The following is a 25,450-nucleotide window of genomic DNA, read 5'->3' as shown; positions in this document are numbered from 1 at the left end:
TGGAGTATGAACAAGTGCAAGGACTAGTTCGACCAAATAGCATTCTATGTAAATCAATGTAAATCTGAGGGAGACGCTCAGGCAAAGGCAAATAAGTTTCTACGATGATGACGTGCATGTGTGTAGTGTACACAATGCTGAGATTAAAGGAATGAAACCAGGTTCAGAATCTGAACCAATGTTTCGTGTACTGTGAACCCCATGAACCTCTCTCACACAACACCTGCCGTGTGCATCAAACCCTGTCTTGTATTTACTGTTGCTTCCGTTGGGTTACCAGAAAGAAGTGTGCCTGTAACTAGTTTTCTCGGCTGCAATTAAGAAAGCATTTCTTTTCCTTCCGTTGAGGAAAATCAATATAAAATATGGAGAAGGGGTAAATAATTGGGAACTCGAAAAATAAACAAAATAACTTACATTTACATAGCACTGTTCACGTAAAATAGACATCTCAGACAGTGACAGAGCTAATGGGGGAGGGGTCAGTCGTGTGTCCCCCTCCTAGTCTTTAAGTGCACATATGTCGCCTTTACCTCCCGCTCCTGCTCTCTGAGCTGCCTTGTGCCTTGTACAACCTCATGAGAGGCAGCTCAGACAGCAATGGGAAGAGAGCCGGAACAAGAGGTAACAGGCAGCACGGGAAGCGATGAGAAGATGGTGTCACTAATCACCCATCACACACACACACTCACAGGCCCCAGTTGGAAAACCTGGCTCCGCTACTGGTCTCAAAGCTAGAACCAGCGTATAGACTCGATGGACTGAATGAATTCCCTCTGTGCTACAGATTTTCCATGAGGCCGGGTGGGGTGAGGATAATATTCTTTGTGCGGTCTTCTACTCTGGATCTATCTTGTGTTTTGCCAGTGATTAGCAGTGTCTACCATTCTCTCAATGCTCAGTGGTGTTCACTTGAGAAGATTAAAAATTATGACATGATTGCTTCATCTTTGGTAAGAAATAATCTACAGCTGGTTCCCAGGAAATTATACACGTAACGCACTGATACGACATACAATAACAACAAGGACACTCAATCTATTTCAACTCCTCAGCATTACTGCTACACTCAGTTAGTAATTCACACCCTTAAAGTTTCAGTCATTCTTTTTTTTTAAGCCACTCGTCCTTCTGTTGCCTTTTGTGTACCAAATTGTTAGGTAAGGGTATCAAGAAATACACAATAAAACATTACATTAGTATAGCGCCTTTCATGTCAGGAGGACGTACCAAGGCGCTGGATTTAGGGCAAAGGCGGGTAATTTGAGTTGAGGTACAGATCAGTCAGGATCTAACAGAATGGCGGAAGAGGCTTGAGGGGTTGAATGGCCTCCTCCTGTTCGTATATAAACTGACCAAGGATAAAACTGAGGATCCGAAGAATGCTCAGCTTGTACCAAGCCTCAGGAAGTTTACACGGATCAGCTATTCACACCCACCTGTTCAGCGCCATGGTTACAGTCGCTCCCTGCTGCATCTCCTGGGATGCGGCGACTGCAGCCTCTGCCAGAGAGGCCACTGCCTGCGTAGCTTCCGAGGCCTGTGTCGTCTGGATCGACATCTCCCCACTCTGCAACGTGGCCCAGTTCTGTTCGACCTGTTCAAATGAAAGTCTGCCTGTTACCCTTGTTTGTTTTTGCAGTAGAACGAATATCAGGAAGCTGATCTACAGTAGAAGCACCTTATACCGGACAACAGCAAATTACATTTGTATAGCATCTTTCATGTCAGGAGGATGTCCCAAAGTGCTGGACAGTCAGTGGTGTGCAAGAGCTCGCTAAACCAATAAGTTAATATAACAAGTACTGTTTCTGTTATTATTAATAATAATAATCCTAGCACTTGATCTAGCACCTTATCACATCGTCGAGACATCTCAAAGCGCTTCACAGAATATACCGGAATGTGAATGGATATTTTGTGGGTGAAACGCGGCAGCCAATTGCCACAAACAGTCGTGGATTGAGTGATTATTATTTATTTTGGGGGGCGGGTGGGGGAGGGATTATTATCTCATTAAACTATTGTGACTACATACGTCCCCTGCTTAGCTGGTGCCAAGGCCTCTGCATGGCCAGATGGCAGGGTGGGGAGGGGGTGCTGGTGGGGAAAACGTGCTCACTGAGCAGAAGCGCAGTCAATGCCCTCACCTCTCCATCCTGGACAGTGGAGTAGTTCACCTGAGCAACAGTCACCGTTCCAGGGAGTTCAGACGCATCAGCCAGAGTCGCTACTGTTGCACCTGTGCCAACCTGACACCAAAAGCAGGCAGAAACATTTTAAATGGGTAGTTCCAAATAACAACAAAAACTTACATTGATATAGCGCCCTTCAGGCACGGTAGCGTTCCGGAGCGCTTAACAGTGACGGAGCCCGATGCCGAGCCAGGGGGGGAAGGGCAAGGTGACCTTAGGCGCGGTCGACGAGGAAGGTCTTCAAGCGCAACCTGAAAACGGGGAGAGAGGGCAAGGCAAAGTTCCACAGCTTCGGGGCGTAGTGGCTGAAAGCACGACCGCTGATGGTGAGTCGGAGGATCCGAGGGACAAGCAGTAGGCCGGAGCCAGTGGAGCGGAGGCAGCAGGTAATAAATTATGTGATGCGACTCTTCCTAATGGCTCTGAAGGTAAATGCAGTTCCAGTTGCCCTATAGAATCGTACAACCAAGTGGGTACCAGTTTCCTTAGGTTTTGGAACTGCCTGAAGAGGACTTATAATAATAATGACAATACCAATCCTTGCATTTGATATAGTGCCTTATCATGTCTTATATCGCCGAGACTTCTCAAAGCGCTTCACAGAATACATTTGTAAAGTGAATACAAACGACTTTATTCTGCGTACTCACCTGAATGAGGGAAACCGTGCCATCGGGGTTGCTGATAGTCTGTACCACTGTCTGAGAGGGGACGAGGTGAGCAATGTGCGTTTGTGTCTGAGTTTGCTGATCCTCAAACGCATACAGCAAGTCCTCTCTGCCGTGCTGCTTGTAACAGTTCTTGACAATCGTCCTCAGGGCCTGTGTCCATGAAACCTATGTGAGTGCGAGAGGGTGGTAGAAAGAAAAGGGAGACCATTAATGGTTATACGTATTTTATGTTTACGTATTTAATGGTTATTATTTCATGTAGTGGTTAGCGCTCTTGCCTCGCAAGCGAGAGGACTCCGATTCTGTTCCCTAGCAGAGCGAAACCTTAGGCAAGTTTCCTTACTCCACAGCCATGGAGCGAGTGACCAATTTTATTTGCGCGATTGTTGGCCAGGACACCGGAAGAGTGAAACTCCCTTCTCCTTTCAAATAGTGACGTGGGATCTTTAACATCCACCTGAACATGTCCATTGCCCCAGAATCGTGAAACATTTGCTCCTAAAATAAAGGGCAGAAATTATCTCATGAAAGAAATGGAAAATGAAATTAGTTTGCACTGCTGATCCTCTGCCACTCACATGCCAGTCTAGTAAACCACTTGGGATTTCACAATATTCACAGCAGTCTGATTCCATTAATTTCCTCATTGGGTCAGTAGCTAACTCAAAGAGCAGCGATACATCTTGCTGTGTATACTTCGAGAATCATAGAATCTTACAGACTTTTGGCCCATCATGCCTGTGCCAGCTTGCCTGAAAGAGCTACCCAACTAGTTCCACTCCCCCACTCTTACCTATAGCTTTGCAATTTTTTCCTTTTCAAGTAAATATCCAATTCCCCTTTGAAAGTTATTACTGAAACTGCTTGCACCACTGTTTCAGACAGTGCATTCCAGATCGTAATAAGTCGCTGTGTAAAACAAAAATTCTCCTCAAATTTTTCAACAGTTCCGAGATGAGTCTCCAATGTGATAGTAATAATTCTTGCATTTGATATAGCGCTTTTCACGTCTTCTCGATGTTTCAAAGCGCTTCACAGAATAGACTGTAAAGTGAATTGACAGTATATTTGTGGGCGAAACGCGGCAGCCAATTGCACTCAGCAGTGTCCCACAAACAGTCCTGGATTGAAAATGACCAATTTATTATTGTTTTATTTTGGAGGGATTATTATTAGGCGTGTTCCCTGCCTGGAATTGAACCCAGGTGTCTCGCTTGCAAAGCGATTGCTCTAACCACTGAACTACAGGACTCCAACGGAATAGTCGTATGGAATCCATCATCAATAATCGTAGATTTAACTGGACAAACAGAACAGAACTGCAACGTAAGATGCTGAGAGTGAGTCAGGACAGTTCAAAGTAAACCTTACCCGTTGTTTTTGTTCCTCCGAGCGTACGTCACTGCGAACGTTGGCCCATGGGATGTCTTCAGGCCACCAGATAGGCCGGCAGCTCTCCTTCCCCCAGCCAGGCTTCCCTCGGCCCGTGGAGTATTTCAGCATCTCAGGAATGAAAGCTCGGAGCTGAGCCTGCGGGGTAGAAGCAATGTACAATTGGACAGTTAAAGCCTCAAATAATTGAGTAAAGTTGAACAACAATTTATAATAATAATAATCCGTGCATTATATATAGCACCTCATCACATCGAAATTGTAGGTTCTGAAGTAGGCTTTAAAGATGGGGATGGAGGGGGCAAGGCGGTGGCTGCAGATTTCTAGATGACCTACAGCTTGAGTAGCGAGGAGCTGGTATGTCTGACAAGTACCATCAATTTGAATAATCAAACCTGGTAGCGATGAAGGTATGGAGACCTCACTTTGCGGACACCACAGTAACCAGGGCACTTCTCCACAGTCTGGTATTTGTTTTCTCCCATTTGAAACTAGCAGTGACCAAATCCCAAACTAATTCCGAAGTTGAATTACGCCAGACTATGAACTGCACTTAATAGTCTCTCGTGAAACTGTGATGCTTTGATGCCTCTGACACTGGTATTGATGGACGAGAGTGAAGAGCACTTTATTTGAGGGATTATTATACAGCATCAAAAGGTCAAGTAATACTGAAATCTCCATTTGACACCTCACTCATCACTGTTCAGTTTCAGCAGCTGCTCAGGCTTTCACGATCAACAATCAACACATTGCTCCATCTCCAGCAAATCATTGCCTCACGATCAATGCCACTCACAGTCCAACACCCACAGGGTAACATTCCAGGAACGTTTAAGCGCAGATAGTTTCAATAGTTTGAGTGTCTTCACCTGAACTCTCTACCAGTGGCAGATTTCACTAGCAAAACTAGCAGTTCCTCAACTAACCAACGTGCAACTTTGATAATAATAATAATCCTTGCATTTGATACAGCGCCTAATCACGTCGTTGAGACGTCTCAAAGTGCTTCACAGAATGTACTATGAAGTGAATTGACTGTGCATTTTGTGGGCGAAAAGAAAGTTGAGTTGTCCGTAATACAGCAGAAAATTATCTGCCATTGAGATATAGGAATAAGTCTGATGAGTTAAGAATAGACCTTCTATGCCGCTGATGTCTCTTGCCTGTTGCAAGACCACCTCACGCAGATTAAGATGACCCTTGGATTGAATCCAGTATGTTCTCAATTATCTAATGTTAATTGGAATGGATGCGTAAGGTGAGGGGCAGTGGGATCTGCTTCCCTGAGGGTGTGAAGAGAGTTTTTTGCAAATTTTTTTCAAAAAATCTTGGATCCTCCTCCCAATGGTTAGGCAGTGACCCTTGCTGGAAAGTGTGCATATTTGGTGAGGTTAGGAGCAGGCTTGGCTGTGACCTCTCTCTCCTCTTCTAACACCACCTACCCCTTCCCCCACTCCCTCAGGCTAAAAAGCTGCTGACCCTCACAGTCTAGGCTCACACTAAAGATGGCTGCATGGTTGAGGAACAGTACACAGGAACTGCTAGAGGAAAAAGACCAAGGTCCATCTAGTTCACCTTCTATCATCCTGGTAGTCGCATTCTACAATAGTGTTGATAGCAATTCATTCTGTATGGATTAGTCTATAATGGAAAGGAAAGCTTTGGGAACCTTAGATCCTAAATTGCCTGGTTCTTCCAAGCATACGACACTTACTGTATGTCATGTCTCAAATTACTCATATACTTTAGCCCAAAATATGGATCTGATTTGCATTTGAATGAATACAGAACACTGTAGGACAAAATATTCAGTTTAAGTACATTCTGGAGTGCATATATACATAAAGTGCACAGTTAATACACTTGACAGTATATTCTGTGAAATGCTTTGACACATCGCAATAGCATAAGGCGCTATATCAAATGAGAGGTTCATTATTATTATTATGTGCACATCAGAAAGAGAGAAAGCAATGTTAGAGAGCCCTGTTAGAAAGATAATCAGAGACACTGAACACCATATAATATTGAATCTGAATACAATCCCCCACCCCGACCTCTACCCCTCCCCCACCAGCAAAGGGGCTTTTTAAGTTGTCCGTTAATCTACACAGATTAATTACATTAAAAACGGATTAAAAAATGTACAGAATTAGATTTGGCTCACCAGCCACTTAATCCAGAGATTAGTTGTTGCAACACTTTGTTTCCACACCTGCTACAGAGATAATACCCCTGTGTGCCCACCTGCCATCTGATTTACACCAGACTCTCTCTCTCTCTCTCTCTACGTGCACCAAAAGCAAGCTCCAATAATGATCTAAATTGCTGACATGGAGGTGAGGTTGACTCAGTTAAAGTCACAGCATCTTAGACAGTCACATTGCACAGGATATGAGATTCATTGGGGTAGATGGGGCACCATTAATTTCCAGGGGTAGCAGTATTTTGCTGAATTCCAAACAAACATTCCCCTCGCTTCGCAGTTGCGACTCAAATCTAGTGATCTCTACAAAACGGAAGTCCAATGACGACAAGATTGAAGTCAACTGCAACAATTTCCAAGCCAGATTGCCAATTGTAGGCCTTCCCAACTCCTCCTCCACCGGCTGCAGATAATCCAGAACTCTGCAGCCCGTGTCCTCTCCCGCACCAAACTCCGCAACCCCATCTCCCCCATTCTCGCTCGACTCCATTGACTCCCTATCCTTCAGAGGATCCAGTTCAAGGTCCTCACCTACAAAGTCCTCCATGGCCTCGGCCCACCCTACCTCTGCGACCTCCTAACCCCCTCCCAAGCAGCCCGCTCCCTCCACTCAGCCGGCTCTGGCCTGCTCCATGTCCCCCGGCCCACTCGCCCCACCATTGGCGGGAGACCTTTCAGCCACTCTGCCCCCAACCTCTGGAATTCCACGCCCCAATCACTCTACCTCGCCCCCTCCTTAGCCTCCTTCAAGTTCCGCCTCAAAACCCTCCTCTTCGACCATACCATCGGTCACCCCCGTCTCCCCTCCTGACCCCAGCTCGAGTTTGAAATGCTTATTAATTAATTAGTAATTACTTATTCATTTATATACCATTTTCCTTACATTGCTGTTTTCTTCAACTAACTACCTTATTTCCTAGGAAGCTCACTTGAGTCAAGATTACAGATAATAATAATAATCCTTGCATTTGATATAGCGACTTATCCCGCCTTCTGGATGTCTCAAAGCGCTTCACAGAATATACTGTAAAGTGAATTGACTGTACATTTGTGGGCGAAACGCGGCAGCCAATTGCGCACAGCAACGTCCCACAAACAGTCATGGATTGAGTGACCAAATTATTATTGTTTTTTTTAAGTATTATTATCGCCGGAAAAGCAATCCGCCAATCGACCGAACTACCGGGTTCCTACTTACTGCTAGGTAAACAGAGGCGTGTGGAGTAAGGAAACTTGCCCAACAATTCGCCCTGCCGGGATTTGAACCCACGTCTCTCGCTTGCGAGGCGAGTGCTCTAACCACTGAGCTGCAGGACTACACAAATTACATGGGACTCTGTGACCAGCTACCGAGAGGCAGTCACAACAAGGTAGAATACCGATGCGCAGTCTGCTGTCATTCGTAATGAGTCAACTACAACAACAACAACTTGCATTTATGTAGCGCCCTTCACACAAGGCAGCGTCATATTGCGCTTAACAGTGGCGGACCCTGACGCCGAACCGGAAGAAGGGAGGAGGTGAACGTAAGCACGGTCGAAGAGGAAGATCTTCAGTCGTGATCTAAAAGAGGGGAAGGAGGAGCCAAGGCGGAGGGATTGGGGGAGAGAGTTCCAAAGCTTCGGGGTGTAAGGGCTGAAAACATGACTGACAGATATGATAGGCCTGATTTCCATCCCCTCCCAATACTTTTCTCAATGCCAAAAGCCACAAACCTCGTCATGCTCGCAACTGACACATCATGACATTGTACTGTACACTAGCGGGTTCGTTTTCCAATTTAACCTATTCTTTTTTCAATTTCCCCTTGAGATGCACCCCCCATAGTCACAAGACGTATTGTCTGGCGAGGAAGAGTCACAGAGGCGTTTTAAGCTGGCAGATTTCGGATATTGGGTGGCCCTCAAGTTCAAATCTTAACCCTTTGGATTGGGAGGCAAGCGCTCGAACATTCTGCCCTTAAGGATTCATTACCGATGAACAGAGGCCACTGCACTGGAAAATCTGACTTGTTCTACCTGAAGCTAGTAAATCAATCAATGAGCTGAGGTAATTCAGCTCAGAGCAGAATAAGCACAGACTGTTATGTATATATTCAAGGATACGGTGACTGTCAAAGAAGAACAGAGAGTAAGAATAGTCTCAAGGGTATGTACAAGGTAACCAAAAAGTTGTGATATCATTACAATGTCTAATAAGTCTTAAGGAAATGATGATATTTTTGGTGTGTTTTTAGATAGCAGGGTAGCTTCACGACTTTTTCGTCACCCTGGACAGGGATACAGCATAAATGCTTCACACAGACAGTGCTTCACGGTGTCAGACACTGAGTAAGGGAGGAGGGGTAGGATGAAATAACTATTCAGGTCGAAGGAGTAAGTTTTTAGGTTAGAATTTAAAGAGGTTGGGATACAGTTGCAGAAAGCTCGGCCACCAATAGTGCGGGAATTCACAGCAGGCCTGAGTTTTCTGGGCAGAGGGTACGAGTGGAATAGTGGGGTAGGAGAAAATTAAACATAGGAAGGTGCTATGATATGAAGTGATTTATAGGTGAGGTTGAGGAAACTTGAAGCTGATGCACTGGCAGAATTGGGGTGTTGGGGATGCAGTTGGGTGCAGGCAGGCAACAGGGTTTTCTTTGAGCTGGAACTTGTGGATGGCGGAGCTTGGGAGACTGGCAAAGATTGTTTGAAAAGTCAAGTCGGGGGCAACAAAGTGCATGACGGTTTTGGCAGCATTTTGTGCAAGATGGACACAGAGGAGGGCAATGTGAATTTGATGAAAGTGATAGCAAAACACAAGATTGAATTCAGCTTGAACTCAGCAATTAAACTGAACAAATAGTGTAGAAAGGGAGCTTAACAATTAAACTACATTAGTCAACCGCTTTATAGGACAAACCAAGGTCCAATCCATCCCTAAAATGGCCTTTATATAAATTCTGAACCAGTCCTGGTATAAATAGACGCGAGTCAGGATAGATATCGTGTCCGTGCCACTTCAGGTTCAACAACAATATTGATTGATTAGCGGAGTCACAACCTGTATCTTCTCACACAAGCCAGTGCATCTGCTTATATCCCACTGCCTACTGACTCGGGGTCAGAAATCTAGTTACACCCAAGGTAGAAGATTTGAGAAAATCTGTGACCTTATCCCTGGTCTGGGCTGAATTACCCAAATTCAACAGGATCAGCCCAATGTACACTATAATTGATCCTAGCCCTCTAGGTCAGAGATGATTGTGCGTGTGTGTGTGTGTGTGGGTGGGGGGGGAATCAGTCATGTTCTATAATTAATCCTAAACCTCTGAGTCAGAGAAGTTAGTGTGCGTGTGGAGGGGGCAGAGGGAATGGGAAATCAGTTATGTTCTATAATTGATCCTAGCTCTCTGGGTCAGAGAGTGTGTGTGTGGGGGGGTTTGGGGAAGATCGGTCACGTTCCCACTCCTGACTGTAATCCAGCAACTTCCCATGGTAGGTGTGAGTCTGAGATGTCATGGGGACAAGATCAGGGTAATGTGTAATGTGGTTACCCCTCCGCCCTCAAACACACTCACAACTAGCCTGCGGATATCCTTGGCCAATAATGGCTGCTTGGGAGTAAAGTACCAAATAGCCATTATTGGACAAGGACTTCTGAATAATAGTAGTAAATCCAAACATTTAGGTCAATATTCTGTGCTTTAAGACCCAAAAAAGTGTTAACTTTTTTTAAAACAGCTGGGACCAAATAATGACTTTTCTGTAAAGTAGGAATCCTGAAAATCCAGTATTGGACCAGAATCCTACACATTAATATCCCTCCTTCATGTCAATTCACCAAATAAATGTATTTTGCCGATTCACCAGTTGCTATTTGTGGGACATCAGTCATTATGCTTTAAAACAAATCATTGTGTGAAGTGCTTTGCTTCCCAGAGGACAATGAGACATTTTGACTACATAAAATCTGTTTCAATGCCTGCTGTTTGCCGGTTTGGATATAATAATAACCCTTGCATTTCATACAGCGCCTTATCACGTCTTCGAGACGTCTCAAAGCACTTCACAGAATATACTGTAAAGTGAATTGATTGTATATTTTGTGAAGCGCGGCAGCCAATTGTGCACAGCAGCGTCCCACAAACCGTCGTGGATTGAGTGATACAATTTATTTTCTTATTTTTTTTTGAAGGGAAAAGTCATTCGCCAATTGACTAACAACCGGGTTCCTACTTACTGCTAGGTGAACAGAGTGTGGAGTAAGGAAACTTGCCTAATGTTTCGTCCAGAGAATCGGACCCTGATCCTCTCGCTTGCGAGGCGAATGCTTTAACCACTGAGCTAAAAGACTCCATATAAACTCTACACATTTAAATCTCTTTCAAATGGTTGTGCTCAAGCTGACAGAGGACTAGTTTGTATTAATTCAAAGGGTTAAATTTCCACCACCCTTTCCCAGGATGCTTCCCCCACTTTACCAGATGGTTTTAATTACAGCATTGGCTGTGTGTAGAGGCAGCATGAGGCACTTGTTAACAGGTCCCTTTGTAAGCCTCTGGGGAGACAATCAACAACTGCCTCATTCCTGGCTCAGCCACTGGTTGAGGTGTACGCGGAGCCTGCGGTGGCTTTGCTTCCCAGAGGACAACGAGGAGCTTTGCAATTAAAACGCGAGCTGGTTATTTTTGCTCGGCTACTTTCACCTGCCTGACGAAGATCACCTGGTCGAAACCTGTGAACTTTCCGATTCTTTAAAACAAATCCCAACACAGTTTGGGTGCACGTAACAATTTGTTTACCGCACCCAGGTGAGCGAAGAGGTGGCAGGAGCTGAAGGATTGTCCTAAACTGGGCTCTCTTATCCCTCCTCATCAAAGCACTAACATAACCATAAAAATATACAATGATAATAATGACCATCTAAATCTAGTGAATATAACTGCATTCCCTTCCTTTCCTGAAAGCACCAGGGATACAATTTCCCATCATCAGAAACACTCCAGTGAGGGGAATAGCAGAGACTCCTGCTATAGGATGATAACCATGTTATACTTATAGATATTATAGTTATCTGAAACCTCATTCATACTCACCAAACAAGACAAACTAGTTTTCTTCCTATTGCTATTTATGGGATGCTACCACGGGCAGTTTAGTTGCTGTGTTTGCCCACAGAAAAAGTCAACACTTCAGAAGCAACTCATGTGAAGGAGTTTTGACTTGATAAAGTAAGCGCTTTTCTCAAAGGCTGGCATTCGTGTTGAACCAGGGATTTATTAAGAAAGGTTAGCTTTCTGTCAAGGTGCTACCCAACAAGGGAGTTTCAAAAGCCTCTGCCTCACTCCCACAGCTCTTCCACCCGCTCTGCAAAACAGTCTGCTCACCTGAGTCATCTTATCCACAGAGACTGGGATTCCATCAATGGTGAGAGGTGGAAGCTCGGAATTAAGCTCCAGTGGCGCAGGTGCATGTTCTGCCAGCGCCGACTCCAGGTCTTCCAGGATCATGCTTTTATATTTGCGGACCTGGGGAAGGCACAGGCTTCAGGTAAACAATCTGCGGTGCAGCAACCAAGGGAAACCGGGAGCTAGGCAACAGCCCCTCCAGGTGCTGAGCAGTTCAGAGGTGCATCAGCAAACATGGCAACATCTGCTCCTATACCTTACAAAGGGAGGGGAAGGGAATGGGGGTGGGTGGGAGGGGTGAGAAGGCACTCCGAACCTAAAAGTTACAAAGCAGCCACATCACCGTTCAAAGCGAATGTTCCAGAACAGCGATGAAGATTGGAATTACACAGGTCACGGCTTCCCTGGTGTAACACGTGAGCGCTTTCAGTCCACATTATGGAAAGACAGGAAGTGATGAAGCTCCTCATTCAAGTTGTTTGGGGAAGGGGGGGGATGCTATTGACCTGGTATTGTTTGCTGCCCTCTGTTACCAGTACATAGGAACAGGAGAAGGCCATTCAGCCCCTCGAGCCTGTTCCGCCATGCTGTTAGATCATGGCTAATCTGTACATCAACTCCAATTACCCACCTTTGCTCCATATCACTTGATACCCAGACCTAACAAACATCTATCCACCTCAGTCATGAAAATGTAAATGGATCCAGCATCCACAGCCTTTTTGTTTTGGCGGGGGGAGAGAGAGTTCCAGATTTGCAGCCGGCAAGGGAGAAAAGTTGAAAGCTCACTCTACTCTGTAACCAGTACATAGGAACAGGAGTGAAGTGTGCAGTGGTGTCCCCCAGGCATCAGTATAGGGACCACTGCTGTTTTTGATCTATATAAATGACCTGGACTTGGGTATAGGGAGTACAATTTCCAAGTAGGCAGATGATGCTGAGTTAAAATGGCAGAAACGTGGTAAATGAAGTTTAATGTGGAGAAATGCTAAGTGTGCATCTTGGGAGGAAGAATGAGGAGAGGGAATATAAGCTAGATAGTACAATCTTAAAGGGGATGAAGTAACAGAGACCTGGGGGTTCATATAAGTAAATCTTTGAAGGTGGCAAGATAGATAAAGCTGTTAAAAAAGCATACGAGATACTAGGCTTTATAAATACGGGCATAGAATACAAAAGTCAGGAAGTTATGATGAACCTTCATAAAACACTGGTTAGGCCTCAGCTGGAGTACTGTGTTCAGTTCTGGGCACCACACTTTAAGAAGGATGTCAAGGCATTGAAGAGGGTACAAAGAAGATTTACCAGGTTGGTACCAGGAATGAGGGATTTCAGTTATCAGGAGAGGCCAGAGAAGCTAGGATTATTCTCCTTGGAGCAGAGAAGGTTAAGAGAAGACTTAATAGAAGTTTTTAAAATTATGGGGAATTCGATAGGGTGAACAAGGAGAAACTATTTCCACTGGTGGGTGGGTTGGAACCCGAGGACACCGATTTAAAATAGTTGTTAAAACAGAGGGGAGATGAGGAGAATTTTTTTCGCACAGCGAGTTGTTCGGATCTGGATGCATTGCCTGAAAGGGTGGTGGAAGCCGATTCGATAACAACTTTTAAGAGAGATGTAGATAATTATTTGGGAAGGACAAGTTTGCAGGGCTACGGGGAGAGAGCAGGGGAGTGGGATTGATTTGGATAGCTCTTTTAAAAGAGTCGGCACAGACACAATGGGTCGAATGGCCTCCCTCTGGACTGTATAATTCTATGATACTCACCACGTTCTCAAGAGGAGCAGCGCCAAACACTTTGAAAACGGGATTGGGTTTGGAGGGAGAGGTGCACAGAACGATCGCCTGTTGCCCCACTCTGGTTGTGTACTCGTCTAACGTGGCTCGTAGTTTTCTAAGGAAGAGAATTTTTGTGGCACAGAAACATAAGACCAACTGGACAGTTAAAAACCGTGATTTACAGTAAGAATACACGCATTTTAGTCACAGCAAAAGGGCTCATTAGGCCCAACATTTAATTCTTGCCCCCCACTAACATGCCTTCAAATTGGAGAACCAATTATCCACTAAGGGGATTTACTGACTCAAAGAATCCATGGCTTAGCTAACCTGCCACACAACATCTTCCCTGAGAGTAACAGCTTTGTCATTGAACGCTGAATAACTTCCTATCACAAACAGATGAGGAGAATTTTGGTTCCCATTGGTTCCCATTGAACCAAACTGAACTTGAACATTGGGACGATGGATGGATAGTCTAAGTGGAACATTGGTCTACTCTTGTTCAAAACTTCCACTGAACCCAGGTCATAAATATGAAAGGAAAGAATTGCATGCTGACCCATTCTGACAACTCTGCTGTGGGCAATTTAGTTACAATAATAATAATTCCTGCATTTGATATAGCGCTTTTCACGTCTTCTAGATGTCTCCAAGCGCTTCACAGTAAAGTGAATTGACTGTATATTTTGTGAGCGAAACATGGCAGCCAATTGCGCACAGCAGTGTCCCACAAACAGTCGTGGATTGAGTGACCAAATTATTATTGTTGTGTTTTTTTGCTTGAGGGATTATTATCAGGAGTAAGGAAACTTGCCCAAGATTTCGCCCTGCCGGGAATTGAACCCAGGTCTCTCGCTTGCGAGGAGAGTGCTCTAACCACTGAGCTATAGAACTCCTACAGGACTCCTACTCTAGTTCTAAAACACTGGAATTGCTAAGCAATTTGTGAAACGTTATCGTAACATACACAATCCAGTTAATTTTCATCACTTTCCTTGTCTCTCAGTGAACTGTTCTGAAGCAGTTGTTGGTTCTTTTTGTAGGCAAACATGGCAGCCAATTTGCACATAGCCATGACCCACAAACAGCCATTAGGTGAATGAACAATTTACCTAGGGTATTGTTGGCTGGGACCAGAGGAGAAACTGCCTTTGTGGTGAACAAGGTTCAGTACAGGGTAAAACTGCTCAAATACTGTGACTTAATCCCATAGCTCTGGAGAGTGCCCACTGCTGATTTATTTCTATTGTCACATCAGCCAGGTTAGAGGATGGGTTCTTTTATTGAAGGGTTTCTTTGAGCTTTCCTAACTCACTCTCAATATCTTATATAAGCAGTTCTGTTCTGCTCGGCCATATACGTAGGAGGCCCATCTCTGAACCCTGAGAAATTTGAGAAGAAATTGTTTTACACAGCGAGTTGTGATGATACAGACACGATGGGCCAAATGGCCTCCTTCTGTTCTGAAAGATTCTACGAACAGAGAGAGAAGTCTCACCTTAGCAGGCGAGTCTGCTGCCTTTTGCGTATTGAGGGGTTAGACTCGAAGGCGTGGGGTCGTTTCCGCTTCTTGCCTGTTGCTACGGCAGCCGCAGCCGCCATTCCCACTGGCCCTGAAACCAGAAAACTGACAGGTCAGCGTTCCTCCCAAACAAGCACAGAACTCATTACCAGGACAGCAAAGACTTGGTCATAATTGGTCTGTGTCCAAAGGTAGGGGGGAAATCAATCAAGGGTTCTCATTCATAATCATAATCCAGCACACTGGGTGACAACAGGATTGCTCATCTGTGATATCTCCCCCCACACCCCCACCCTCACACAGTCACAACAACAACAAATTATATTTGTAAAGCACCTTTCACATCGGGAGGACACCCCAAGGTGCTGAAAACAATGTCAGAGGTGGCAGAGAAGTCAAGGAGAATGAGGAGACAAAGGGGAGTCCTGATCACTGGTGGGCAATATGTCGTTGACTTTGACTGTTTCTGTACTGTGGGCAGCATGGAAATCTGACCGGATGGGGTTCGTAGAAGGAGGGACGGGAGAGGAAGGAGCGAAGCACCAACTTATTCCAGGACCTTGGAAAGAAAAGGGAGATTGGAGATGGGGCGGTAATTGGAGAGCAGGGATGGGTCCAGGGAAGGTTTGTTTGAGGACGGGGGTGATGCCGGCTGTTTTTAAGGGGATGGGAACGGTGCCAGTAGATAAGGAGAAGTTGACCATGTCTGATAATACGTAGGCATGGAGCCTACAAAGAAGCATGGTTGCATTATGCAGCTTGTCAGATCCTGATGCTGCCATATTTTTAACTGATGGATCTCTAGTGCCCTCTGTTGACCCAATGCATTCATATCTGTCGGATCTTTTTCAGTCGGATCACCGCTCGATTCAGAAATTGAAATAAACAAACACCATATAAATAAGCACACAAAGAAGTCAATTTACTTGTAAACATGACTGGAAATAGGGCTGATGTTATCTGCTTCCTTCCTTTTTCGACATTTTCTACAGAGCTTGAAAAGTGTGAGCGAGAGTGGAAATAGCAATGAGGAGCGATACCCTTCTTTATAACTGCAGCAGCATTTTAGCACCAATGATTCATTTATTCTTAATTGTTTTTCACACAAGTTTAAAACTTTTTTTCTTATCGCACAGTGAATCATCATTGGCTGATTTCACAGTTCCTACGTATCAGAACTGGTCAAACGCAACCGCGAAAGGATATTGGAGAATCCTGGGTGATAAGAGCACAACTATTCGTACTGTTTAAATAAAATGTGCCTTCAATGGCTCAGCCCTTTAATATAGGAAATGGTGTGGAACCAACACACGGGAACGTCCCAGGTTCAATCGTTGCTCTGTGACTCCAGCTGATTTAAGTCAGGTCGGTCATCGGTGGTCTAAACTACACTCATTGTTCAGACCCTGATATAAAAGAATATTTACTTGGATAAAGTACAGGAAACCTGTTTGACGCACACAGCACATTGCCCCAGCATGTGTTCGCACCTGAAATCAGCCTCTATCGGGTTCAGATAACCAACGGTTTGGCAAAGCTCACCTGCTGCGGCCAGGTGGGCAGTAACTTCATCTGTGACTGTTGAATTTAGGATATCAGAGTCATCATAGGAGGTTTCCTCGGGGGACGAAGGGGAGTCATCGTCAGCGCTCAGGACACCGTGGTCTGTGTACGTGGCCACGTGCACTTGCTGGACCTGCTGAGCAACCGCGTGGGCCTCAATAGTGGTCATGTGTTCGTGATTCTGAGTCACTACGTGCTCTTCCATCAAATAGTTCTGCGAAAAGCAAAGGGGGAAAAGATAATAATAATCCTTGCAGTTTGATACAGCGCCTTATCACGTCTTCGAGACGTCTGATAGCGCTTCACAGGATATACTGTAAAGTTAATTGACTGTATATTTTGTGGGCGAAACTCAGCAGCCAGTCGTGGGTCGAGTGACCAAATTTTTTTTTGAAGGAACCCCCGAAAAAGCGATCCACCAATCAACTAACAACCAGGTTCCTACTTACTGCTAGGTCAACAGAGGTGTGTGGTGTAAGGAAACTTGCCTAACATTTCGCCCTGCCGGGAATCAGACCTATGTTTCTTGCTTGTGAGGCAAGCGCCCTAGCACTGAGCTAAGGACTCCACGATGGGATCCGGCAGCTGATAATCCTTTAATTTTTCCAGTCCCAAGACAGAGCGCAGCTCACTGTTGCAACTCCACCAATGTTTTAGTCTCACAGTAGGTGAAGGGCCAATACAACGGCAGCCTTCACTGTAGCTACTGATGAACTTGTAATAATAACCATAGAATCTTACAGCACAGAAGGAGGCCATTTGGCCCATCATGCCAGTGCCGGCTCTTCTAAAGAGCTATCCAATTAGTGCCACTCCCCCGCGCTCTCCCCATAGTCTTGCAAATTTTTTTATTTTCAAGTGTATATCCAATTTCCTTTGGAAATGTATTATTGAATCTGCTTCCGTCACCCTTTCAATAATAAAATAATCCTTGCGTTTGATATAATGCCGTTCACGTTGGGAGAACGTCTCAAAGCGCTTCACAGGATTTACTGTAAATGTGTATGTTGTTTGCAATAGTCTCACTCGAAAAAAGCACTTGCCTAGTGACCACCTCCTGAAAGTCCTACTATAATAGTTTCACCCTGAATGCCCACCTAAAGCTTCAATTAGAACCAGAAAGAATTACATAACTCTTTTTTTATATAGTTTTATATAGTTTGGTTGAACATTTTTCTCTAAACAGTTTGACCCTAATAGGGGGAGAGGAACTTCCTGGGAGAAGCCGAGAAAGGGCACGGGATGAATTAACAGAGATGCAGTCATTGAAACTGACTGCTTTCAATGACTGTTCATTCAAACCCAATCATTCCTGTAGGCCAACTTCCGCCAACAATGTCACAATCCTTACTATTTAACCACAAGTCATCAACAACTTGCATTTATGTAGCAGCTTTTACGTAGGGCAGCGTCTCGAAAATGGCTTAGTTTGGTGCTGAACTAATAATAAACCGTGCATTTGATTTAGCACCTCATTAAATCATTGAGACGTCTCAAAGCGATTCACAGAATGTATTGTAAAGTGACTTGACTGTATTTTGTGGGCGAAAAGCGGCAGCCAATTAATGTTAGATCAACTGCAATGGACAGGAAAAAAGCCAGGAAGAGACCTTTCTAACAGTTCACTCATCTGCCGCCCCCCTACTTCTGTGACCTCCTAACCTCCTTACCACCTTGTTTGCTCCCTCCGCTCAGCTGGCTCCAGCCTGCTTCACGTCCCCCGCCTCGCTCGCCCCACTATTGGTGGGCGGGCCTTCCAACACTCAGCCCCCAACCTCTGGAATTCCATCCCGCAGTCCCTCCATCTTGCCCCCTCCCTTGCCACCTTCAGGACCCATCTCAAGATCCTCCTCTTCAACCGCGTTTTCAATCTCCATGCTTCCCCCCGTGCCCCCCACCCTCCCCACCCTTACCCCCAGCCCGGGTCCATAACTCTGTCTGTCCAGCGCCCTGGGACGTCCTCCCGACGTGAAAGACGCTTTACAAATGTAATTTTGTGGTTGTTGTTGCCTGGTCAGTGTGGACTCGGTGAGACAGCCCAGGAGGGGCTCATGTTCAAATGCAGATCCGTACAGGGTTACATTTAGCCAGAATGCTTGTTGGGTCACTCAGTTACACGCGGCAAAGTGGCAGGGAATGAAAAAAACATCTATCCCCAATGACAGGAATATTCAATTGTCTATCTCAATCCCACCCACACGAGGCAAGAAATTCCAGAGATTTGGGGCATAGTGTCTGAAAGCACGGCTGTAAATTGCAGTGTGGAGGGGACGAGGGATGTGCAGAAGTCCCAAGCCCGCTGAGCAAAGACGACCAGAAGAGGAGTGGGGTGTGAGCAGAGTGTGATAAGAGCCACAAACTGCACTTAAGAGATACAGTAACTGCAATCTTCTGTACCCAGATAAAGGGAGATGCCCACAGCTGCTGTGTGTCTCATGGGAAGATTTTCAGACACAGAGCTGTAACACAAGGCTCAGTCACTCCAACATAATAGGGAGGGAATGGAGATTTCCTGGTTTCATCATCCACTTCTAGTGAGGCAGACCAGTCAGCCTACCCTCTGGTATTCAAGTCAAACCTACACATACCTAGTTCATTTCAGGAGTGGCATTCAACAGAAACTGGGAATACTTTCCTTCAACGGAGGTATGAAATAACATCATTACATTACATTACTACCTCTTGCTGAAATAAAATCTTACGGTAATGGAAAAACTGTGAGAGTAGGCAATTTGCTGTTTGCTTTTATTGGAAGCAAATCCACAAACGTACCACTTCTGATGAAGCGTCTGAGCAGGGGATTTAACTTGCCGTTATTTCAGGCTTGCTAATGGGCCTGATGTGCATTTCCAGAATTTTCCTTTTACGTCTACAGCTGATTCCTATGTCACGTTTATTTTGAAGACATTTCCTTTATTGTGAAAATGATGGAACAATGATTCATAAGATATATGATTCTGTCTTGCACATTACGTCCAGGGATTTAAATTGAGAAACTCAAGCCAAAACCAAGGCACAGGACACCTGAGGAAAATCAGCTGATGGCTGAGTGATACAAAGCTTGGATTTTAAAAGCTTTTAGATTGTCTTGGGACATAGGAAGATAATGGAATAATAATCCTTGCATTTGATATAGTACCTTATCAAGTCGTTGAAACATCTCAAAGCGCTTCACAGAATACACTGTCAAGTGAATCGACTGTATATTCTACAGCATTGCGATGCTGGATGAGTTACAGTAGAAGACGGTGCAGTAAATTTTGATGCAAGGAGTTTTCATGTCACGCAGACAAGACGTGTGCAATGCAATTCGTCTATAATCTCAGCAGCTCAGCGTTTTACTCTGCACAAAAGAGATGGTTTATCTTCTTGACTGATTTGATTTCTGTAGAATCGTTCTACATACGACTGGGCAGTGTTGGGGAAGAAAAGAAAAAGAAACATTAACTGGTCTAAATCAATCAAATCTAAGCAAGAAGCTTGGCTCTAAGAGGAACAACGGCCGTGTCTTGTTTTTATACCAAATAACTGCAAAGAGCAAATGTCAGAACAATGGGGAATTCCAATTAAGCTGAAGCCCAAGGGAGCGTGAGCTTGAGCTAAAAGGCTCCCACGCACACACAGTCACACGTTGGTCAGTACGTAGGATGTACAATAAGCACATATGCGCAGGATTCTGGGGAATAGGTCAGGGAATATGTATTAAAATAACACACACTTTGTTCTCTTCAAACTGCTGTTTGTGTCCTGCCAGCTCCACTGGCAATGTATGGGCTGAAGTGAATGCAAAGCACACACAAACATGCCGTGGAAAGGAGCTCATTTGCTCTATGCTTGGAGTAGAGACCTTATTTATCTAATAATAATTTTGGTGTAGCACTTTATCACACCGTCGCGACATCTCAAAGCACTTCACAGGATGTACAGTATTGTAAAGTGGATTGACTGTATTTTGTAAGCGAATCACATATACCTCCTCCCCCCCCACACACACCTTCTCAATCCAAAGGTTCCACCTTGTTGGAATACTTCCCAGATAAAACTCAAAAGTTGCATTATTGCTGCGAACTATTCGTTCCGATTAGCCAGCATCCTGTCAATCTATTTAGCAATTCCACAATCAGGTAATCATTTAATATTAAAGGCAATGGATGTTGGCTTTAATATATCATTTTATTATTTTCTGATTGAAAAGCTGGCTGTACTGTGATTTTATTTACAGTAGAAATTATTATCGTATTTATAACCGTGAATTTTAACCCCTAACGTCTCGGAAACCTAGCTTAGGGCAGTTTACTGACAATCAGGCACATAGGAACTAGCAACCAAGCAGGCTACCACGTGAGTGACTAAATTTACAATGCAATGCAAGGTTAAACATACTGTGTGCAAATATTTCATGGTGAATTTCACTGCCATCTTAACTAGGGCTTAGTCCAGCTGTTCAGTTTACTGTGCTGTGCTGTTTTTACGTCATGATTAGCACGTCTCCGTAATTCGTACAGAAAGAATGGAGGGGCAGGAAATTTCTAGTTCTCCTTAAGAGGAAATTGTGATCAGGAAATATTATTAATCCTTGCATTTGCAATGTAATCATATATCAAAAAATGGTTACTAATTTTTTTTATGTAAATAAAACTTTTTCAGACAAATTGAGCAAAAACACATCTTGTCCTTCCCTTTTTTCTGCTGCTTTATTGATTTGGGGGGTTGCAAGAGAAGCCCGGAAATGGCTGGGTTTTGGGGGAACTGTATGGAAAAGAGCTTTGTATTGGTCTTCACTTCAGTGATCAAGATTTGAAATCCAGCCCAAATGAAAATCACTCTTACTACAAATGATACAATTTACAGATCTCACTCAGAAGCAATAGACCAGTTGGTGTGAGAAACAGCAATAACATCTGTGCAGTAGGGAATGCATTTGAAGTTGGGACATTGCTATGAAAAAAATGGAAGGAGCCACTCTTTCTTCCGTTCCCAATGGCTGGTCTAAATGGCCACAAGGCTCGCGAAAGCTACAGATAATGACTCACTCTCCAATTTGTTCTTCCCTGTTATGCTAATATTTTTGCTCCACACAGCATTTCCTCAATTCATATCAGCTGCGTTCAGGAACTTAACACACAAGGAAATTCAGGCTCTGCCTGCTCAAAGTTTTAAGTTTCTTTGCAAAATATAGATGCATTGAGATTACAGAATGACTCTAAATCCTTTGCTGGAGCAACAGTTTTTAACAAAAAGGATAATAGAGAACGAGGTTCCAAAGCATACTGAACATGCAAATTATTAAAATACGCATATGTGTCAAATAGATATACACACACACATGTGGGAATGACCCACAAAGCTACAGCCTAATGAGGAAACATAGGTAGAGCGTGTCTCAGCAAGTTGTTTCTGGTTATGGTGAACAGGAAATATATTTCCACTGACTGGTCTGGGAGAATTTTCTTTTTTAAAAAATAATTGAGTCATCCTAGGTAGTTCAGCAAGTTGAACATTTTACATTTGAATCCCAATGTGTCTATAGCTCTTCTGTCTTGTTCTAAGATACACTCCTTTGGAAGGAGACAAGTGGGAATATCCCAGGAAATTAACTGGCCTTGAGGAGTCATCATGACAGAGAAAGCCAAGCTGGCCCACAATAATCCAAGGCATTCCTGAGATGGTTGACCACTCTATATAGATCTTCAAACTGGTAAAGAAGACAGTCATAGCTGAACAAACGTGAACAATGTTTCATACAGGTAAGCTGCACTATCACCAAATTAATTTTTAAGTGATATCACCAGAGAGCAAAAACTATAGCCAAAGCACCTTACTGCATATGTGATATCAGTAACATAACTAAGTTTTTTTTGTTATTTCTCATGACATAAAAATGCTCAAAGGCAGCTGATCCATTGAATTGCACAATTCAGTAACGAAGGAGATAGAAAATGGGAATTAAAGCTGGTAAGAAATATGTTCTATTAAATCCCTTTCAATATTTTTATACTAATATTGAATATAGCTAATCCTAGTCTGAAATATTCAGATAAAACAATCTCCATATTGAAAGTTTCATCAGAAGCTGATTTTTATTTCAGCAATTGCAATTATTAAGCACAAACTCATCATTTTTAAACATCTCTTAACATCTCTTAAACATCTCACCAGACTCCACTGCAGGACCGCTATAAAGCACACACCGCTTAAAACAAATTAAAGCAATTTCATTAGGAAATGCATCAATTTCAAATCAAGTGTTCTCGAACACTGTTCATGCCAACGCGGNAAAAAAAAATTGATTAGAAAATACAAAATAAAAACTCTTTAGCAACACTCCACGGTTCAAATGAATTGACTCAGCTCTTAATAAACCCAATTTTTTAAAGAATGAATAAAGCATAATCCGGTCACTCAATCTACGACTGTTTGTGGGACACTGCTGTGCGCCGTTTCGTTTGGAAGCTGCTTTTCGCCCCACAAATACAGTCAATCCGCTTTGCAGTACACTTCCGTGAAGCGCTGCCAGACGTCTCGACGACGCGACAAGGCGCTGGGTCAAATGCGAGGGCTATTGCTGGTGTTATTGACGAAGAGCCCAACCGATTCTTTTTACGCTCGGGTTTTTGTTTTCTTCTTTTTCTCTCTTTTCTTTTTATATATATATATACACACATAGGTATAAAATATATATATACAACTCGCCAGGAGAAACAAACCTTTCGGAGTTCCGTTTTTAACACGATCTCAGTCAATAAAAAAAACACACAGAAGTGTACGTATATACATATATATATATAAAGATATAGATAGATACATCGATAGATAAATTACTAATAACTGAACCACTCCTTTTAGATCCCCCCCCAACCCCCCCACCCCGTGTTTAATGGCAGATCACTGAGCTCCACCCTGAGGCTGATTTTCCAGTGGGGAGACCCTTTTTTTTGGGGGGGGGGTGGGGGGGGAGAGAGAGAGAGAGAGGGGGGGAGGGGGGGGGGCTCTAGAAACAGGGTTTACAAAGGCAACAAACAAAACACATAAATCAACACAGACAAAACACACAAATAAATGCGAACAAAACACACAAATAAATGCAAACAAAGCACATAAATAAAAACAACGCTTTTTTTTCCCCCGTCTGTGGCCGAGAGCTCGACAACATGTCCCCGAAGCTCTCCATCTAACCCTCCCGAGGGGGTGGGGAGAGGGGAGGGTGGGGTGGGGGGGGGGGGGGGGAGAGGAGAGGGAGGGGGGATGGGGGGTGGGGGCCTCGTTCTCTCCTGAACAGCTTCACCCCCACCCCCACCCCCTGCCCTCCCCGCGTCCCGCCAAAACCCAGCCCTGCTGACACTCGGGCCTAGTCAGGCCTATACCCTCCTCTCTCTCAGTCGGGGGAGGGTTCAGCCGCTCGGCGCCCTGTTTAAGAAACCGCCTCTTTCTCTCTCTCTCTCTTTCTCTCTCTCCATTTTTTCTCTCTCTTTCTCTCTCTCTCTCTTTCTCTCTCCCTCGCTCCTTCCCTCCCTCTCTCTCTCTCTCTCTCCCCGGCCGGGCAATGAGGGGGGGATCACGGATTGCGACTGCGCCAGGGCCTGAAATTACGGAGAATGCGCGGTGAGCACTAACCTCAGAGCGGCTGCGCCGAAGGCCTGGAACTCGGTCTGTGTGTATGTGTGTGTCTGCGCTGCCAGGCTCTGGCCTCCCCTCCCCCCCCCCCCCCCGCCACCACCACCGCCCCCGCCCCGCCCGCCCGCCCGCCAGCCAGGCCCCGCCTCCTCACGGCGGCCGCACGGCACGGCCTGCGTGACGCAACGTGATCACGCACGCCACGCCACGCACGCACGCACTTACGTACAGCTCATCTCCCCCACTCCCCCCTTCTGCTCTCTACCCCTCCTCTCCCCCACTCCCCCCTCCTCTCCCCCCACTCCCCTCCCCCACTCCCCCCCTCCTCTCCCCCACTCCCCTCTCCCATTCCCCCCCTCCTCTCCCCCCTCCTCTCCCCCTCTGCTCTCTACCCCTCCCCCACTCCCCCCATCCTCCTCTCCCCCACTCCCCCCTCCTCTCCCCCCCACTCCCCTCTCCCATTCCCCCCTCCTCTCCCCCTCTGCTCTCTACCCCTCCCCCACTCCCCCCATCCTCCTCTCCCCCACTCCCCCCCTCCTCTCCCCTCCCTCCTCTCCCCCACTCCCCCCATCCTCCTCTCCCCCACTCCCCCATCCTCCTCTCCCCCACTCCCCCATCCTCCTCTCCCCCACTCCCCCATCCTCCTCTCCCCCACTCCCCCTCCCTCCTCTCCCCACTCCCCTCCTCTCTCCCACTCCCCCTCCCTCTCTCCCACTCCCCTCCCCTCCCCCACTCCCCCTCCCTCTCTCCCACTCCCCCTCCCTCTCTCCCACTCCCCCTCCCTCTCCCCCACTTCCCCCTCCACTCCCCACTTTCGCCCCCTCCTCCTCTCTCCTGTGAAAGACCCCTTTTTTTTAATTTGGGGGGGGGATTTGTTGGCCAGGAAACGTCTGTTAACGTTCCCCCTCAACAGGCAGACGGGACCTCGGTTTGACATCTCATCCGAAGATCTTGAAAAATGTTTAATTTAAAGTTGCAACTTTTCGTTGCTCTGAGCATCAAAAAATGGCGTTGGGTGCTTACCTAAACAGGCAGACGAGAGCTTGGTTGGATGGATGGATTTTTAAAAAAAAAATTGAATTGAACCTCCCCTGCTTTGAAGACCTTTT

The 25,450-nt window shown here is 45.2% G+C and overlaps 1 protein-coding gene across 2 annotated transcripts in view; it reads right to left on the bottom strand.

Annotated features, from left to right (window-relative positions):
* Positions 1–24,425, bottom strand: part of nrf1 (nuclear respiratory factor 1) — a 42,737-nt gene extending 18,312 nt beyond the window's left edge. For both annotated transcript variants that reach the window (XM_042335502.1, XM_042335503.1), the window contains exons 1-9: positions 24,342–24,425; positions 16,707–16,941; positions 15,141–15,255; positions 13,628–13,754; positions 11,836–11,976; positions 4,238–4,396; positions 2,846–3,031; positions 2,151–2,252; positions 1,440–1,597 (exon numbers count right to left, since the gene is read on the bottom strand). In XM_042335502.1, coding sequence (XP_042191436.1) covers positions 1,440–1,597; positions 2,151–2,252; positions 2,846–3,031; positions 4,238–4,396; positions 11,836–11,976; positions 13,628–13,754; positions 15,141–15,255; positions 16,707–16,932 — 1,214 coding nt within the window. In that variant the 5' untranslated portion in view covers positions 16,933–16,941; positions 24,342–24,425. The remainder of the gene's footprint in view (positions 1–1,439; positions 1,598–2,150; positions 2,253–2,845; positions 3,032–4,237; positions 4,397–11,835; positions 11,977–13,627; positions 13,755–15,140; positions 15,256–16,706; positions 16,942–24,341) is intronic.
* Positions 24,426–25,450: the final 1,025 nt, after the last annotated feature.

Source organism: Callorhinchus milii, unplaced genomic scaffold (genome assembly GCF_018977255.1).
Source record: "Callorhinchus milii isolate IMCB2004 unplaced genomic scaffold, IMCB_Cmil_1.0 Scaffold5, whole genome shotgun sequence".
Lineage (NCBI taxonomy): Eukaryota > Metazoa > Chordata > Chondrichthyes > Chimaeriformes > Callorhinchidae > Callorhinchus > Callorhinchus milii.
The sequence above is the reverse complement of the archived record's forward strand: the minus strand, read 5'-3'. Positions and strand labels throughout refer to the sequence as shown.